Source organism: Cavia porcellus, unplaced genomic scaffold, assembly GCF_034190915.1.
Source record: "Cavia porcellus strain 051 isolate PalLab524CR breed Dunkin Hartley unplaced genomic scaffold, mCavPor4.1 scaffold_6, whole genome shotgun sequence".
In the NCBI taxonomy this organism is placed as follows: domain Eukaryota; kingdom Metazoa; phylum Chordata; class Mammalia; order Rodentia; family Caviidae; genus Cavia; species Cavia porcellus.
The window spans coordinates 97,231,106-97,251,485 of NW_026947489.1; the positions used below are offsets into that span (position 1 = coordinate 97,231,106).

The window sequence follows — 20,380 nt, forward strand, 5'->3', positions numbered from 1 at the left end:
TCATTTGGTGCCATGACCAGTTTCTTAGACCTCTACACAACCCAAGGTAAAAAGAGCTCTAGGGCCATAGGTACTGGTCGCTTGTTTTAAGGTCATTTTTTCTTGTAAAATGTTAAAATGTACAGCTTCATGAAGACACAACTTTGTAACACATTATTGTGATCTGGGACTTCAGCAACAGCATAAAAACATGCTGAAAATCCTTCAGGGATTCTCCTGCCACCCTGGGTTCTCTTAGTACCAATTGTAAGGGATGAGTTTTTTCTTTGTTCCTTTTTTTTTTAAGTCTATTTAAGGAGCAAAAGAAAAAAAATAGAAAAAGAGTACAAGTTATACAAAATTTCAGAAAAAATAAACAGTAGGAAATCACTAGTTAATAGATTACATATTGTCATCCTAGAAATAGTTGTTCCAGTTACAAAATTAAAGCATATAAGGTGGACATTCAAACAGTGAGACTGCAAACAGTTCTGTTCAATGATCCAACAAAACTCAGTAATATGGTTATCTATCTTATATACTTAAATATACATGCAGTTATATCGTTTAGAGCACTTTCTTTTCCTCTCTTTTTTATAATGACAATTACACATTTTGCGTTTTATTACTCCCACCATTCTTATTATTTTTTTTGAACAGAATAAAACCAAATGTGACATAACAAAACAGAGTCAGTCAAATCAAAAGGATGGACATAATACATAATGTAAAAAAAAATACAAGTTGATCAACAATGGTTACCGTAATGCCTCTTGCTATCTTAAAAAGAATTGCCTATATCATCAGTAATAATAAAATTGAACAAAACAGTAAAGAACAAAACCGATAAAACCAAAACATTGGAGATACTACAGGACTTCAAAAGAAGATAATAGTCAAACCAGAATGGACATCATAGTGAATCTTATTGTCTTCACAGTTGTTGCCTATACTCTCAAACTTGGTACTATCAAGCAAAACAAAATAGAGGAAAATCAGTCAAAACTAGATGGTAAGAGCAATACAGGGTTTCAAATCAAGTTAATAGGAAATCAAAGTGGGTTACTATAATATATCCTGCTAATTTTTATTTATTTTTTCCCTTAATTAAAAAGATAAAAATAAATAATAAAAAAAGGAGATTAAGATAAAAGAGGACATAACAACAAAACAGCACAGGTCAGAACATAACCATTTAAGCAACATAGTGTTTCACCACAAGATATCCCGACATAAAAGTAATTACCATAGTGTCTCTTTCCTTGAAATCTTTGAGTATAACTTCGTATACTGTAGCATCAAACATATCAAGACAATGTAAAACCATTCAAGAGAATGACAGTATTCGAGCGTATTTAGAACCAACTAACAGAAAATGACGGGATGACTTTTTTCTATGAAGGGCAGAATTCTCAGCCTGTGACATGGGAAAAATATTTTGAACTCTAAGTGGAAGCAGTCACTTGTGGAGCGCTTCAGGTTATCAGTTTTATTTTGGGTGAGTGTGAAATGGAAGTCACAACAAAACACACTTCTAATGGGAAGGGGACTTCTTCAAACCTCCTCCACAGTTCCTTCCTTATTTGATGGAGCAAGGTAAGACGTTTCAAGCTCTATCAGGGGGCTGTTGCTTTTCAACAGCAAGCACAAACACCAAAACAACATCCAGGATTCAGAGGTAGATTTATTCCCATCAATGAGCAGTGATGGGATCGTTCCCAAACTGTCAGGCCCTCATCTCTGGTGGTCTAGGGCTTATGTCAAATGAACAAGGAGAAAATACAGAGCAAGAATGGCTCATCTTTTGGGGATTGGTTTGTACAGTGTGCTCCACAGTGACCAGCTGTTTCCAAGAGACCGGAGCAACCATAACTGGAACAGGAACAATAGGGCAATGAAAAAATGAAATATACTGGCTGGCATGACAGTACATTTTCTACTACAGTTTCACTATCCTCTTAATGCTTGGGGCTTAGTTTGAAGCCAGGCATGATGGCATATGCCTGTAATCCCAGCATTTTGGAGGCTGAGGCAGGAGGCTCACTGCAAGTTCAAGGCCAGCCTCAACTGCATAGTGAAATTCTGTCTCAAAAAGACAAAAAAAAAAAAAAAAGTAGTGCTTCATGTCAAATCCTCTGTGGTCTTCTCAACATGCTTATGATCATCGAGATAATCTGTGATCCAGGTCCACAACACAAAAATAAATACAGGAATCAATAATACAACAATACAATAAGCATTTCTATATACATCTGTTGTTTCTCAGAACCTGTCTGGCCCATGTTTTACACCTCATGATATGAATATTGAAAAACATCAACACACCGCTCTCAAAATTCATGTGGAGAGGACAGGGGACCATGAAAAAGTAAGCCAAGAGTCAGAACGTAGAAAGGTAAGATTCAGCAGAGCCTCCTTTTTTGGTGGAAGAGAAATAGTTGCACTGGGGAGGCCAAACTCAGTTAAATCTTCCTGCCTAGTAGCTTGTTTGTCTGGCTTGCCTTGGGCGCCATGTGTTCTTGGGCTGCAGCAGCTCACTTACATGGTTCACCTCAGGTGCTCTGAGTTCTCAGGACTGGCATTGCTTTAGCCCTGTACATTTGATCAACCTCCAGCTTCAGTTGCTCCCCACACATAATAGTTCATGAGTATTTTTCAATATCATTATTCAAAAATAAATACATAATTAAAACATATTTCTCTTGCCCTGAGAGTTGGCTTTGTCGGCGCTGCTGACCACAGGTAGATTGTCGCGAATGGAGATGAATGGCTGTCACTTCACCAAGAACAATGTTATTCTGCTTCCTGTATTGCTTATCCCCCAACTGGCCAGCTGAGATTCGTCCTTCTCATGTCAGAGGCACCAAAGACAGCAAACGGATACACAAAAGGGCTCTCATGGGCCACACTAGGAAATGGCTTGTAGTCACTTTCTTCCATCGAATAAAGCAAATCATAAGTCTGAGCCAAATGTCCAGGGAGTGCATTGGAAGACACTGGAAAGCTATGTGGCAACAGATGCAGGCACAGAGAGGTGTGAAGGTTTGGGCTCATCTCTGTAAACTGCCACGTATTTTTGGTCTGTGCTTCCTTCCTCAGGGTCAAAGCTGGGTGTTGGTTTATAACAACAGCACCTGTATATGAGAATTAGAGAAAGGACAAAAATAAAAACAATCACAAGAATCCCAAGAAACACGTGAAAATTGCTTTACACCCTGCTTTCTCCTTGGGGTAAGTTCCACGGGGAGACTAAGTCCCACAAATCACTTAACTAATGTTAAATAAGCAGTTCTTTGGTTGACAAACTCAATTTCTCACTTTTTTTTTTTCAAAGAGAAGTGTTGGTTCTTGCACAGATCTCACCAGGTGAGTCCATAAATGACTAAAAAGAACTGTATCACATAGAACAATTTTAAGAGGCAGCCCTGTATCACATTGGCAGAGTGCTTGCCTAGCACACTGTGTCACTTGCTGAAGGTGAATAGAGTCTGAACCAAGACAGAAAGAACCAGTAGTGAGTTATCCCACTGCAGCATGAAGTAGACATGAGCAAGCATGGGAGGGAATTCCCTTCTCTCAGCTGTGGGCCTGGTGTTCATCAGAATAACGCAGCCTGCACATAGTTCAAAGCTCTTGTCTGAGCTCACATGGTCAGGTTCAATGTAAAGTGACAAAAGAAGCTCCAGAATGTATCTTCACAGTGTCATAAACCAACACATGATGATCCCACAGCAAAGTTCTTCCCCAACACAACATCAGAGAGAAACACACACAACGCTTCCAACACACCAGCACCAACCCTCAAAACTTCCTGACCCCACCTACTGACCATGATCCTGAGGTTTTGGAGCCAACTCCAAAACGAAGGACTACACTTTCAGAGTCTGTTTTGACTTATGTCTAGACAAACCCCCAAAGTCTCATGGGACATGGAGCTTGTCCACAGGTGGCTTGATCTAGAGTGTGTGATTGATTCATGGCACAATGCTGGGATTGAAGATGTGTGATTACTAAATTAGTCCACTAATTCATTTGTCATAGCCCTAATCCCAGTAGCCTTTAGAGAGTAAAAAAGAAGCAGAAAAAAAGTAAAAGGGTGCTGAGGTCTCTGGGTGCTTTTGCTGCTTCTTCCCTCCAGGATCTGGGCTGTGCTGCCGAGCCACCTTCCTTGGAGCCACCAGTTATGGACTGAAACCTCAACAGACTGGGAGCAAAATACATCATTCTCTGTTTAACTCCAGGTGTCAAGCATCTTCTCTTAGGAGCAAGAAAAGTAACTAAGACAGGGCCCCTTACCTTGTCCAAATAAAACAAAAAATCATTATTAAAATCAGTCCGATAAAAGCTAAAAGAATCCAGATGTACTGTATCTCAGCTTCTGCAAAAAGGAAAGAGGAGAGAGAGAGAAGAATCAGGAAAAATCATTGGCAAAGGCCCAAAACACATCTCACAAAACAACTAACTCCAGTGAGACTTTTCTGTTTTCCTGTCAATAGTTCCCACCACCAACCCCACTTCACAGGTCTCAGCATCCCCTTTCCTATCACACACAACTCCTGCATCTGAGCACAGGGAGCCCCCAAATTACCACACACATCTCCCACATCTGAGTACAGGAACCCCCTTAACTTAGGAACATTCGAGTTGGAAATTTTTCCAGATCCAAAAGGACCTCACATTGTGAGCATTCATAGATGGGAACAAAGTGTGAGTGAGAAGTAGCTCATGTGTCTCCTGGATACCATCACAGTGGTGAGGTGACGGGACTTCCGGGAAGCCCAAGGTAACACCCGTGCAACCCCGGGTGTATCAGCTGTTGTGTTGTACTAGACCCTCACTGTAAGGTAGCTGTAAAAGTACAAATGTTGAATTCACAGTATTTGTGTGTTTGGGATTTTATGCTTTACACTGTATATTTCTGTCAAAGGTGTGTCACACTTACATTCTCAGACTTAGAAATGGATCAAACTTAAAAATATTCTCCCAAAACCAAATAGGCTTGTGAGTCAGGGACTCACTATACTGCACATTTGTCTCACAAGGCGGGTAGCATTAAACACCACATAACACACATGTGTCATTCACATGCAGCCAGCTTCTAGAACATGCCATCTCTTACCGTTTACATCAGTACTGCTCAGCAGAGGCCTTCCTCCCCTCACACAAAGCGTATTTCAGTTTCCCACTCTCTGGGTCCACACATACCTCACATGCCGTGCCTACAGATGTAGCCCAGTCTTTGTTTTAAGAACAGTGCACTTCTCCTTTAGTGTCACCCAAGGTCCAATACAGCTTGTCCCATTCACATTGCCTAGGGCTCCGAGCTCTCAGGAATATTCATTTCATCAAAGGTGTCCTCCCCCCTTAACGGCAGAGATATGAACTCGGCAACCAACACTTTAGCCCAAAAGCCCCAGCAGGAGGGAGGTTTTAGAAGTCCTGTTATCAAAGGATCAGGTATGTCTGCAGAGAGCCATGGGGATTTGTAGGATCACCCTTCTACAGCCTACTCAAGTTGGGACAGAACCTGTTAAGGATTACTCATTTGGACTCCATAAGATAGCAGTGTATAGTGGACCTGGAGCCTGAATAAAAGAGGTGCTGGTCCTCTTTCCCAAAAACCTCTTACCATCAGGGGACAAGGAAAAATCCCATCCCCATTTCCTTGCAGCTGACAAGCTCTCCAGTCCCAGCTACAAGGACCATCCAGAAACCTGAAGCTGCCATGACCTGGCAAGTAGCCCCGTCTCCACCTGATGACTACTACCACCCCTCTCCACCTACCTGGCCAAGCACCTGGACAGGGACTGAACTCAGACTGCTGCCCCTGGGGCTCAGTTAGGCCAGACTTCAGCTTGTTGCCTTAGCCCAAGTTTATCCTTTTCATCATAAAACATTAGCAAACACTTTAGACTGCCCAGAAACCAAAGTGCAGAGTGAAGAAATGTAAAAAGATGCTTACTTCTCACAAACAGTGTCCAGTTCAGCCTCTGGGAGGTATTCAAGGATATGTGGTCCACTACACAAGAGTAGGTGTCTTCCAGAGAGGCACTGAGTTTCAAGTAGCTGGTGATGTTAAAGGTACCATCCTCATTCACGATGATGGGATCAGTACAGATGTCTGTAGAAATCCTCTGGTCCTGGGAAACATTGTGGGTCCGCTTCTCCCATGTTATGTTAATGGCTTCTGGGTAGAACCCAAAGGACTGACACACAAGGTACATGTCATTACCAGTCCCCGTGGTCTGTTCCACAAACACTCTGCTGGTTGGTGCAGCTACCAGGGAAGAGAAGTCACACAGTTGAGCTCAGCACTAATTACACTTTTCTTCTCCTACATCAAACTAACTGGATTCTGCCACACCTACACATTAGCATCTCTCTCCCATAGCCGGGCAACCGAAAATCTGAAACCACGAGGGTCCGCTGTTTTCAGAGATGTACATTCAGAGGCAGAGATAATGCCTCAACCATGCTGAGCAATAAACTCAAAACTTACTGAGTTGCCACCACAGACTGGGAATTTCTGAACAAGAAGTAGGAAGTAACTGACCTCCAATTTGATATCTAGCCTGTGTTAGACTTCAAGGAAGGTGAGTAAACTGAATAGGACCTGGCTGAAGTTTAATAGTCTGGTTGAGGGTACCACAGCCAGCAAGATGTTGACACACTGTGACCTTGACAACATGCTCATCTTCAGCTGGGTGTAACACACTCACCTTTAAAGATCCATGATCAAGTCCTATTGCAAATAGGTGGCACTACATGAAATTCAACACTCGTATGCATACAATGCACATGGAAATTGGAGAGACACCTAGTTTCTACAGTCATTAATTTAAAATGGATCATAGATTTGAATAAATACAGAAGACAATGAAATGGCTCTAAGTGATCACAGGAGAAAATCCAGTGGCCTTGAATTTCAAACACAGGTGAAGGCAGGGAAGTAACTGCATGAGAGTGCAAACCCAGCATGCATGGGGCACTGGCTGTAATTGCAATGGTGCCAAAACACAAAATTATTGAGTAGAATGCCAGAACATGAAGCATGAAAGAAAAAGCTGATTAAGTTTCCACTTAGTAAAATTAAGAACTACTAAAAGAAATGTGGTACTCTACATGGCATCTTGGCACAAAAAAAGCATACTGAGTCACAGTTAAAATACTCTTACTGACTTCCGGAAGAACATGGCAGGTAGATAGCAGCAGCTACTGAGGCTCTCTGAGATACCCCGCTTAAAATCCAGGAATGGTTCAGTACGAGGAGTCCTAACCAAGGGGAAATACACCCTGCCGGCCCAGGAATGAACTAAGCTAAGAGAAACCAACTGGAACTCCAATGCTGGTGCTATAACAGGAACAGATAAAATCTCAGAGCAGAAGCTAGAACCCGTGCCACTGGAAGCCGCAATTTGAATTTCCTGCTGCCGCTGCTGGATCCAAATCTGCTGGACAGGGAGAGAGACGTGCGAAAGCTCTCAGAGAGGGAATCTGCAAACAGAGTTGAGAGCGGGACTAGCAGGGAGCCCTACATCGACTTGCGGTGAGTGAGCAGATTGGGGACCCTTGCATAGACTAGGAGGCTCCAGCAAAGGACATACTGGGATAGGGAAGACTTGCTGGAACAGGGTGCTGCAGTGACTTTAGTCGCATATTCCCCCTTAAGGCGGGATTGGTGGGAAGTGGCTGGCATGCGTGTCGCCACTGACTAAGACCCAGTAGGCTAGCCCAAACCAGGTCCCAGCACCTAGAGGTGCACCCTAGCAGTAAAGCCTTTGGTAGGTTGACCTGGAGGGGTGGGCACAGCAGAGGCTGCCCAGGTCTATGTCTCCCTAGTACACTGCAGTGGGCAGGAATGCCTAGCCGGCACAATTCAAACGAAATGTAACCGACAAAGAGAAAAAATTTGGGCCTCCTACATTCGCTTGTATGGAAGGAACAAAAAGTATGGGAAGAGAAAGCAACAAGAAAGGGTCCTCAGTCCCCAATCCTGAGAACACTGGTCTAGGAAAAGGAAATGCAAAGGAAGACAGAAAACATGCAATATCAAACATGGCACCAATAGACAAAAAGCGATATCTCCAGAGCCTCATAGATGAGTTTAAAAATGAAACATTTAATGAAATAAAGCAAGATATAAGTAGAATAGTTAGAGAAATGCTAAGCACTGCCCAAGAAAAAATAGATGGTGGAATCGAAGAACAGAAAAAAAGGGGAGAATTGTTTGATGGAGAAAATAGAGAAAACATAGAATACATGAAGCAGGTTCAAAGAGATTACCAGGAAACTAAAAACTCAATTGAAAACTGGCATAACAGCTTGAAAGAAACTAAGGATAGATTATCTGAACGGGAGGGCAGATTTGTAATATGGGAGCATGAAATGAAAAACTTCTTAAAAATAACAAAAAAACAAACAGCAATAATACAAAGACTAGAAGATGGTAAGAGGATCTATAACTTAAGAACATAAAAGAAGAAGTAGGGACACAAACAAATGGACTACAAAAGCTATTCACAGAAATAATCCAAGAGAATTTCCCTAATTCAGCAAAAGGTAAAAATACTCAGATGTATGAGGCATACAAGGCCCCAGCCACCTACAACCCAAACAGAGCTACACCCAGGCATGTAATAATCAAAATTCCACAAATCCAATATAAGAACAGAATACTAAAAGCCATCAGAGACAAGAAACAGATCACTTACAAGGGAACACCCATCAGAATTACAGCAGACTTCTCGGCACAAACCATCAAATCATGAAGAGCGTGGGGGGAAATAATTCAAGCTTTGAAAGATAACAACCGCCAGCCAAGATTGATATATCCTGCACAATTGTCCCTAGAAATTGATGGAAAAACAAGGTGCTTCCAGGATAAAGAGGAACTAGGGGAATTTGCAACCACCAATTCAACTCTACAGAGAATACTGCAGGATATTCTAAAAAAGGAAAATACCAAGATTTCAGAAACAGTGGCAGAGAGGCCACAATGAATGGAGCAGAAAATGAAATGAAGAAGACAAACTGACAACAAACGACAGAAAAAGAGCTCAACAAAAATGAGACAGAGAAGATTGGATGGTATGAACAGCTATTTTGGAGAAAACAAGACATCATAATAGCTAGTGCTGATTTAGTATCATCTTGCTTTGAAGTCCCATCAAGCTTTTATTCTTCTGTCTCCATCGGTCTTAACAGGTTGTATCTTATTAGATTTTATTATATGTGATAATATAAGCAAAAACTTTTATAGACAAGGAGATTATACAGAAACCATTGTTCATTTTCTGATAGGCGGTTCTAAATACCCTGTAATACTATCATTCTCTTGAATGGTTTTACATTGTCTTGATATGTTTGGTGCTACAGTACACGAAGTTATACTCAAAGATTTCAAGGAAACAGACACTATGGTAACTACTTTTATACCAGGATATCTTGTGATGAAACACTATTTTGCTTAAATGGTTATGCTTTGACCTGTGCTGTTTTGTTGTTATGCACTCTTTTATCTGTCTCCTTTTTTTTAATTATTTACTTTTTTATTTTTAATTAAGGGAAAAATAAAAAATAGCAGGATACATTAAAGTAACCCACTTTGACTTCCTATTAACTTGATTTGAAACCCTGTATAGCCCTCACCAGCTTGCTTTGACTAATTTTCTTCTATTCTGCTTTGCTTAATAGTAACAAGTTCGAAAGTATAGGCAAAACTGTAAAGGCAATAAGATTCATTATACGCCCATTCCGGTTGACTATTATCTTCTTTTAAAGTCCTGTAATGTTTCCAATGCTTTGGTTTTATTCTTTATTGTTTTGTTCAATTTTATCATAACTGATGATATAGGCAATTCTTTTTAAGATACAAGAGGCAGTATGGTAACCATTGTTGATCACCTAGTATTTTGTTTTTGTTTTTACATTATCTATTATGTCCATCCTTTTGATTTGACTGACTCTATTCTGTTATGTCACATTTGGTTTTACTCTCTTAAAAAAAAGTAATAAAAACTGTGGGAGTAATAAAACCCAAAATGTGTAATTGTCATTGTACAAAAGAAAGGAAAAGAAAGTGCTCTAAAGAATATAACTACATATATTTAAGTGTATAAGATAGATAACTATATTACTGAATTTTGTTGGATCACTGAACAAAACTGTTTCCAGTCTCACTGTTTGAAAGTCCACTTTATATGCTTTAATTTTGTAATTTTGTAATTTCTAAGATAACAATATGTAATCTATTAACTAGTGATTTCCTGCTGTTTATTTTTTCTGAAATTCTGTATAACTTGTACCGTTTTTCTGGGGTTTTTTTTATTCTTTTTCTCCTTAAATAAAAACAAATACTCTTAAACTGTGGACATTATTGAACACTATTTTTTCAATATTGGTACATCAGTTTTATCAATTGTGTTGTTAATGATGAGGTAAGTGGAGCATAGTGATGGGACTAAATTGAGAACCTCCTGAATTTTTCTTCTTTTTTTTTCCTAGATTTTCAATATTTTGGTGCAGAAGAGTAAAACCAGAGCTTCCAGCTTGCTAGGCAAGTATTCTACTGTTGAGCTAAATTCTCAGCTCTCCAATGAATTATCTTACTATTCTATTAACTTTTAAAAGCCACAGTTATTGAGGGATTTCTGTAAGCTGCAGAATAAATGAACTCTAATGAACCTACATTTGCAACTACAGTGTTAATACATATGAAACACTCAAAGATCTATGTACAAGGATGGAGGGTTTAAAATCCTACTCTTCTGTTATGGAGTCACTTTAGGTACCCCAAAAATCTACATGAACTCCCAGAGTTCCTACTATTTCTGAATCAGGCTATTTGGGCATAGAGTCTGTAAAGAAATAATAAAAAATAAAAAAAAAAGCAAAAGCAAAAAAAAAATCTTCCTGTGAAGAATTCCAAATAAATCACAGAACTACTGTATCCCAAAGAGAAAGCAGTGTACCTCCTTAAGTGAGGTCACACATAGTGACTTCCTCTCAAGAACTAGAGCACAGAAGTGGAGAGGAAGAAAAGCTTAACAGTGTAGGAGCCAGGCACATAGGATGCACCCAGGAGGTCAAGGGCGACAAGGAGAGTCATGAATTATGTGACTGAACGAGGGCTGCAAACTCCATTTACCCGTGATCACCCTCCAAAATCCAAACCCAGTCACATTATAAGTGCAGCAAACAAACTCCAAGAGGGTGGCTCCTACAACAGCTCGACCACTGCTGCTCAAACTGTCAAGGACATCAAAATCCAGAAAAGTCTAGCCAAAAAGAGTATGGAGACATGCAAATTAAAAGTGTGTGGTGTTCTAGATGTGATCCTGGAAGACCAAAAGCATACTTAAGTGAAAACTCAGGAAATCTGAGTAAATTATGGACATACATTAAGAAGAACTTATCAATATTTGTTTACTAATTGAATGAACTGCACCATACCGAGGCAAGCTGGTAATGATATGATAAATTCTGCAGAGTGTTAGGAATAACAAGAGAATCCACTGAACTATCTTATAACTCTGTTTGTTTGTTTTTTAAAAGGCACTGCTATTTCACGCTTTCTGCAAGTTGCACAATCAATGAATTTTTACAAGTACTAAAATGATGCACACCTAATATTAGTAGATACAAAGTGATCAAAGTAACACATACACTTAAGGGGGTTTGAAAATGCTGCTTTCATTAGGATTTGTGTCTCCCTCAATCTCGTATGTGCACTGCAGAGTTCCTGGTATCACTGAATGTGAAGACTGGCAGATAAACACTCAAAACAATAATTACATTAGAATGAGACTGTCAGTGTGGGTTCTAATCAAATTTTCAAGAATGGAGATTTAGGACAGACAGAGAAAATCAACCATGAGGGAGAACAGAGAGAAGGCCAAGAACAGAGGACCCAAAGGGAAGCAGCCCCTCTGACACTCTGACCTCAGAGTTCTAGAATCTAGAACTGTAAGAAAATCAACATCTGTGGTTATGCCATAGACTAATAAGCCACAACACTCATCCACGTGTCAGATGTTTTGATAAAAGAGGAAAGAGCAGGTCAAGAGCTTTTTGGGAAATGTTTTACCTTGACTAAGTCCTCCACCTACAGTACAACAAACAGCTGGATATTTTCACCCATAGCAGGGAATCACTATGACTCGGTGATGTGTTTGCTATATTTTTTTCCATCTCTTTATTGGTTATACAGTTTGGTTTTATTTTGAAATAAAGCCAACCTTCCCAGGATCTCCACACACTTGAGATCCTCCAGCCTCGGTATCCCAGGGCACTCGCATTTAAGGACATGCACCACCTATCTCACAATTTATTATGGAGCAGTTAGGAGCTATCAGCCCATTTTATACATAGGAAAATTTAGGTTTCAAGAAACTAAATGACTGGCCACAGTCACAGGTTAGAAACAGCAACACTGGGATAGGATTGAGGTCAGTCCAGCCAGGGCCCAGACCTCTCCCTTTCCCAGTGACCTGTGGTTTCCACAGTGACACTTACTGTGGACTCACACGAGGGGAAATTAGCTACCAACTGCTAGCGCTGTCACTTACTGAACACTGATGAGGACCAGGCTCTGGACTAAGCCGCTCACCCCTGTTTCCCCAGTCTCACCAATGACACACTGAGGCTCAGGCTGACTAATGACCTTCCCAGCGCCGACCAGGGGTGTACAGAAGCCCAGGACGGGAGCCCATGTCTGGGATAGACCCACACTCTACTCTCTGCCCCACAGGGCCCAACTGCATCCCACCGCAGGACCCAGCACAGGCTGACTGCAGGTCTCTGCCCTCAGGCACTCACCCAGGACTTCCAGCGAGACACTGTCATCTTCCATGTCAGGGGTGTTCACCACCTCACAACAGTATTCTCCTGCATCCCCCAGCTGGACACCAGGCAGCTGCAGTGAGGCGTCGCCACTCTGTAACCTCTCTGGAGACAGCTCAGCTCCAGTTCTCAGAATGATTTTATTATTGCCAAATAGCTTCAACACTGTGATCTTTGCTTTGGACACAGGATCCATGCGACGCCACCTAAAGCCCATGACGCTAAGGTTCAGCCTTGCAAAGCCAGAGAAATTGCAGGGGATGGTGACATCGTCGTTCAGGCGTACATTCAGTTTTCTTCGTGGCACTTCCACTCTCAGAGAACCTGTGACAAAAACACACTTGGTTTTGGGCATCCTTTGGTTGAAATTCCACCATGTAATAAATTTCTTTTCGGGTAACCCTGAGGACTCAACACACAGGTTCTCAGTTCACTGCCCTCATCCATCCACTAAAATCCCTCTTTCTTCTTTCTCAAAATTACTTTGGCTGCTGGGGTCCCTTACAATTCCATAGGAATTTCAGAATCAGCTTATCACCTGTTACTGAGTGACCAGTTAAGAGTCTGCTAGGAATTATACTCCATCAGCTGACGGACTTAGGAGTACTGCCACCTTCACCATGTCACCAATATCACCTATGGACATGTGTGTGGCACCTCTATGGACTCAATGTTTTGTCCTCCCAGAATGTGACTATGCTGCCCTTCTCCCTAAGGTGATAGTGTTTGGAAGCAGCGCCTTTGGGAAGTGATCAGGTCCCAGGGTAGGGGCTACAAAATGGCATTACTGCCCTTCTAACAGGAGAGTGGGACAGATCTCTCACTCTGCCTGGAAGACACACCAGAGGCATCCTGTAAACCAGCAATCGGGCCTTCAGCAGAGACTCCCTCAGCCAGCACCTTCCTCTCAGGCTTCCCGGCCTCCACGATAGTGAGAAATCAATCTGGGGAAGCCACCTGATCTGTGGCATTTGTTGGGCTGGCCTGACAGACAGAGAGACAGCCCAAATTTTCTCTTCATATATTTCAATCTTGTTAAATTTCCCTGGACAATGTTTAAAGGTTTCAGAGTCCTGTTTCAGGTCACTCACTGACAGAGACATGGGAACTCTCATCAGCCACACTCACCATCTGTGGGCATCACTGAGTGAACCTCACACAAACCTAAATGAATGGGCAGCCACTCACTGTGATCCTAATGAGTTCAAAACATGGTGACAAAGCTCACCAAGCTACTGCCCACCTGGCATTTTATGGGACACCTTTAAAAAAAATATAAATACTCTAAAGTGATTTATTAGGAATTGCATAGCAAACGTAACTCAGTGTCATCCATTGTCATTTTTACATCTATACATAACGATGTGTGCTGTATTTTCACACAACTAGCAGCACAGGAGTTTTGTTTGCATCCCTGTGAGCACAAACGCATGAGCTGTGTGCGGCATTACACCTTTACAGCGGCTTTGCCAGCTGCTGAGGGGAATCTTTTCCTTGTGATCAGACTGGCAGAGAGCTCACTCTGTAGCCTCCTGCCTTTGCCTCCTTAGTGCTGGATAAAAGGCTGCACCCAGAAATCTGCATTATAATCTTATGAGACCACAATCGTGTATGCAATTCTTCACTGACCAAAACATCACTATGAGTTGCGCTGTTTCTCCTGTTAAATTTTGTTCATAACCAAAGTTGTTCCTTTTGATGCTACTATAAAAGGAGTTTTGCTCAATATTATTCTCAGATTATTTACTGCACATGTATGGAAATACCATTCATTCTTCGTATTCTCATTTCCTTTCCCCATCAGCAAACCATCCTAAGTCCTTTCATGTCTACAACTGTTCTGCTTTGTAAAACTGTGTTGCTTGGCTGCTGTTCATGGAAATGGCATATACCCATGCATTCAGTGCACATGTGGCTTTGGGTGTATGGTGTTTGGGTCTCATTATTTCCCTTCATTCAACGTTATTCCACAGGCTGTGCACACAAGTACTCCACTGCCGCAGCTGCTGCCCAGTTCTCCAAGGTGAGTAACTCCTTCTGGCTCCCAGCACCCCACACACCAGCACCCACATTCATAAAGTCTCACCCCCAACACACACAGAAGCCACCCACTCCATCACAGGCCCATCTGGGCCTGTCTAATACATGTTAAAGAATTTCTCATTGCTGGTTTAATTTCTGGCCTTCAAGTTTGTAAAGAGTGAGGTCGAACATCTCACTGCAAGAATTTCAGCTTCCTGATGGAAAATGGGGCATCCTAGCCTGTTTCAGCCACTCAGGTTCCTGTGCTCAGGTCTGCTGCCTGCTGGCCAAGTCTAAGGAGGCCATTTATGTTGGTGGGGAAAAAAAACTTTATAGCTTGCTCAGAGAACATGGAGGGGACTCCTCTACTTCAAGTCACCATCTCACTGAGTCCTGTTGTAAGGGAATTTTACAAGAAGGGATAGAACGGAGAAGGATGAAATGAGGAAAGAGGTGCCTCCAGGCTTGCTTCATCTCTTCTGGGCCAGAATCTACATTTTTTTTTTTTTTTTTTTTTGGTCTTTTTGAGATAAAGTTTTGCTCTGCAGTTCAGGGTGTCTCTGAACTCACACTTTAGCCCAGACTGGCTTGGAACTCACAGCACTCCTTCTGCCTCAGCCTTCTGAGTGCTGGGATTACACGTATTTGACACCTGTATATTTAGTTCATCTAGGCTAGACATGAGTGGTAGTGGGTGTGGTGGGAAATAGGGGGCAGGTAGGAAGTGAGGCTTAGGAGGATGATGATGGTGAATCAAGGCATGAATGTGGAGTAGGTGGGCACAGAAGGTGGGAATGGGTGTGGGGCATGGGGATGGGAGCAGAGGCTGGGGGCAGAGGTGGGAGATAGTGATGGGTCAGGCTGTGAGGTGGGGTTAGAAGGGAATGGGCTGGTGTGGGAGTGTAGAATAGTGGATGGTGGTGGGGGTACGGCTGGGAGTGAGATGTTGGGGGGCAGAAGATGGGAATGGGTGAGTTTGGTGAAGATTGGGGCTAGGGAGTGGGTGGGCTTAGGGTGGTAGAAGAGAGGACGTGGGGTTGGTTAGGTGGGAGCCTGGAATGGCGCAGCAGGGGGGTGATGTGATTGTCAGGGGTAGGCTGGTGAGAGGTCTGCGGGCGTGGGGGGTGTGCTCCCTAAGAGTGGACTGGAATGTGGGGGCTGAAGAGTAGGGTAGGGTAAGCAGTGGTAGTGTAGCCCACTGCAGCCCTTCCAGGGGGAGAACTAGCAGTGTCTCCTGAAATCCACGCCATGTTGGAACTGAGGACAATGTGAAAACAAACGACCATTCTGCCTCCCTGCTTAGCAATAGTGAACCTACTGCTACATGGCCTAGAGTCAATTACCTCACTTTCCCTATCCTCCTGCTCCTCCTCCTCCCCGCCCATTAGCAAGTGGGAACCAGAAATCTGAGCAGCTCCTGGGAGGTTGACCATAGCAAATAAGGGGGACTTCATTCTACCATTTCTTTGAAGGCAAATATTTTTATTACTGTTTTGCTCTTTTCTGATTAATGATACTGCTCTATTCAATATTCTGTTTTGATAAGTTCTATAGTGTTCTATATTCCATCTCATTTTGATATACGGGATTGAAAGAACAACTATTATAAAGACAACAAAATATACTGTGATACCTATTACTGTTATCCCGGTAACCTGCTGTGAAGTTCTGTACCAATTTCACTGTACATCTTAGTTGGCTTTATTCTGACTTGTTCTGTTGTATACTTTCAAAATAAAAATTAAAAAAAAATAAAATAAAACAGGTTAAAAAAGAAGAAGAAGAGTAGGGTAGGGCATTGCTAAAGAAGAGTTTTTTACAAAGGTTGGATAGGTGATATAGGGGCAGTTGGGAACTTCTCCCCTCCCCTACAAAAGCTGCTAAGTGCTCCAGGCAAAAACAGTCTTTACCCAATCACAAGTGCTTCCCAGATGTTTCTCCCATATTCTCCAACGTTTATGTATACCCTAAACTTTCACTGTAATTTCTCTCTGGGAAACCTCAGTCTACTCAGGCCACAATAAATGCTTCTCTCTTTACTATGTTCCAACATGTTGACAAACTCCCTTTTAGTGCCTTTGCCACATGAGCGCCCCACCCCACTGAAGGGTGTTTTATCTCAAAACATCAAACAAAACCAACAACAATAAAAATCACAAAACTTATAATCTAATTGCACTGTGGGGTCTCAGGTTGCGTTCTGAGTGGTTTCCTTTTGCCCACTGCTAAATTCCTCAAGATGAGCCAGCTCAGGACCCAGCCTGCAGCTCATCTGTAATCCCAGTGCTTGGGAGGCTGAACAGGAGGATCACTGGGAGTCCAAGACCACCCGGGGGTACACAGCGCTCTGAGTCACCCTGGGTTACACAGTGAGACTCTAAATCGGAGGAGAAACAAAAACCCTAGAAAAGTTTTTCACTGTCCGCTCACGCTGATGTGACGCCCTCACTCTTGCTCCCTCGGACCTCGGTAAAGGAACTTTTCTTACTGGGCGTCCTCGTTTTCTTCTAGATCCCCACAGAAAGAATGAAGACTGGACCCAAACCCATGAGCCCTGGGACGGAGCCCGCCCTGCGAGCACAGCCTTCAGTCACATCTCTTTCCCCGAGTCACGAGCCCTTACCTGCGGTCGCCAGCGCCCCACAAGTGAGCAGCAGCAGTGCTATGGCACCCCCGACTCGGCAAGCCAGGGACACTTGGGTTTGGCTCATCCCAGGAGATACCTAGCGACCTCCCTGGCCACAGACGGATACCAAGAGCTTCTGCAGGCAGAGGGGCTCCCCAAGGCGGCTTTCGGATCTTCTGACCACGGGAAGTCTCTGCAGCTGGGACACTAAGCCGCGCCACTTGCCGCCTTTCTGTCACCCAGACAACCGCCTGCCCATTGGTAGCCAGCCCCAGAGGCGGAGTCTCGACCAATCAGAAAAACCCCATTGGACTGAGAATTTCAGTCGTCTTAACTGGGGTAAGATTTCCATAGATTATTTAACAAATAAACTCACATCACTCCTTCCCCACTAATGAACACTAAATCCAAGGTTTTCTCACGCAGCTGGCCCTGCACAGCGACCTCTGTGGGTGCGGGGTGAGTGTGTGTTTCAGGAGGAGGCTCCTTCCGCGTGCTAGCCAGGGCTCCAGCCGGAAGCACAGAGTCCCAGAGCGAACTCTGGGAGAAGAGGGCAGAAGCTCCCTCATCTTCATTTTCAGTACAAATACAGACCTTCACAATGGGGCCTCGCGATGCCTCTGACCTTTTGGGTTTCCAGCAGAAGACATCAGAAAAGTTTCTGCAGGGATCACCTGCTCTTGACCGCCAAGGGTTCACAGCCTGCTGGCTCTTGGATCCTTAGATGTTGGCTCTTCCTAGCATTGCGAAGCAATAGTCTCAAAGCCTTGGCTTCTTCGCCCACTAACAAGGCTTAAAATCCGTGAGACAGGTTCACGGTCCCTACTGATGATGTGCGGTTTTCATCTTAATCGTGCTCCATGGAAGGGGAACCCAGGGTCACACATGTGGTGCATGAGCTCTGCTGAGGAGCCAGTGGGGGAAGCTGTCATGTGAGGGATTAAACTGAGGGAATCTAACTCAAGAGTCCCTCCTAGGGAAAAAATAACTGGAGCCCAGAAGGGGCAGCCCTGGAAGGGACAGACTCCTGCCCTCCCTCTTCTCAACCCGCCTGAGGCCATCCAGAGCTACACCAGACCAGGGCAGCTGTGGAGAACTCATCAACACCACTGCGGGGGTTGGGACAGTGCTGTGGGAAATGTGGCCAGCACTTAACTCATGTGGGTGAGGAATCTGGCTCTGAACCGTTGGTAGACCACAGGCTTCCTGCTAGGGGTTTCCTAAATAGCAGAGCAGCTCCATCCCCAATCTATTGAAAGCCCTGGACACAGGCTTGTTTTTTTTAAAAAAGGCAGATTTTTTTCACTAAAGTAAAAGAATTACACTCTCATGATTAAAAAACACAATATAGAAAATACATAAGCCACTAATACTAGTTTGTTTATTGCCGATGCATATTACATAATGCGCACACTATGTGTGCCGTATTTTGGGACTAGCAGCTCAGTGCCTTTGTTGGTGTCCACATGAGCAGAATCAGGAGCAAGCAGTCCTGCCCAGTGTGTTATTTGCCCACCACCTGTGATGACCTCACATCTCAGTGGGCTCTGCCTCTCCAAGTCCTGTGCTTCCACAGGACCTCCCTTACCTTTCTAACACCTGGGTGAGGTGTGAGGAAAATCCACTGGGGATGTGTAAATTTGAAAATTTCCTCATAAGAGACACGTTGTCATTATCCTGCCTCAAAATGTACCATCTCAGGGCTGGAGATTTAGCTCAGCAGCATAAGCACCTGCCGTGCAAACAGGCCATCCTGAGTTCAATCGCCTGTACCGAGAAAAAAAAAAAAAAGGAACATCTCTACTTGGGTACACCTGCCCCATCATTATTGCCACTTTTTGAGTGTGCAGGGGTGCCCGTAGTGGCACTGTTGTGGCTGCATCTGTGTGCTGAACTCATTGAAATATTTACCTTTCATGGTCATTTTGACTTTGGAGAAGAGCCCTTTAGTCTCTCAAGGGAGAGCCCTTTACTCGCGAGGTGCAGAGCCCGGTAAGGAAGACAGAAGAGGCCAGCAGGCTGGGGCATGAGCAGTGACACCTCAGCCTGCCCTCTGCCCGCTGCCAGCTTCCTTCCCACTCTGCCACCAGCCCTCTCTGTTATCCCTGCCCGCAGCCCAGTGTCCTGACTAGTGATGATGAAACAGGCTACGATCTGGCTTTATTTCCTACCCCTAATCACTACACCAAGACTTGGAAAAGCTGTTTTTCCTTTATGCATTAATTGTGGACAGGACTGGAAGGCTTGCTGGAGATGCCAGGAAGCTGATGGGGTCATCCCACTGCAGTCCTCTGTGTTCTTAAGAGGAGCTATCAGCTCTTCCCTGACCTGCTGGATTACCTAAAGCACTGAACAGCAATTGTGATACATCCATCCCATGACTGTAGAGTTTACCAAAGAGCTTTTTAATTTTTAGATGATAACATAAGGGAAAAATCTAATACATGGTTTGAGGAGTATGCAACAGTTATAAAATCACTGACAGGCTTAATGAATTATTATCTGTAAAATTTCCAGGCACTAGAGTGGATTGGTTGGGTCCCCTTCTCTGCTTTTCACTCTCTGTTCCTTTAACACCTGCACCATCAGCCCTGTCTGGGCTCCTCAGTTCAGGGCTTGGAAGACTGTTCCCTCTGCCTCCAGCTCCCTCCTCCCTGCCCCAGGCCTCAGTCTCAGATGGCACTAGGAGCAGGTGAAGCCCAGCGATATTTCTGTTATTCATATCAGGCCCCGGGGCCCAGGCAATCTTTCCTCATCACCATGGTCCTACCTGTCCTGCTTCCCTAAGGTCACACAGGGGCATGAGGAAGCTCTCAAAGTCTACCATGCCTCTGCACCCAGATGCAGTGACCCAGATGAGGCCCACTCAACCTTGGTAAAAAAAAAAAAGAAACTAAGACCAGCAGGGCCACC

General features: G+C 43.5%; 1 protein-coding gene across 1 annotated transcript in view; it reads right to left on the reverse strand.

Moving 5' to 3' along the window:
* Positions 1 to 366: 366 nt before the first annotated feature.
* The window catches only part of LOC106026732 (natural cytotoxicity triggering receptor 3 ligand 1-like), a 38,143-nt gene continuing 18,129 nt past the window's right edge, over positions 367 to 20,380 (reverse strand). Inside the window, exons 3-5 of the mRNA XM_063251799.1 lie at positions 5,942 to 6,256; positions 4,276 to 4,357; positions 367 to 3,119 (exon numbers count right to left, since the gene is read on the reverse strand). Coding sequence (XP_063107869.1) covers positions 2,984 to 3,119; positions 4,276 to 4,357; positions 5,942 to 6,256 — 533 coding nt within the window. The 3' untranslated portion in view covers positions 367 to 2,983. The remainder of the gene's footprint in view (positions 3,120 to 4,275; positions 4,358 to 5,941; positions 6,257 to 20,380) is intronic.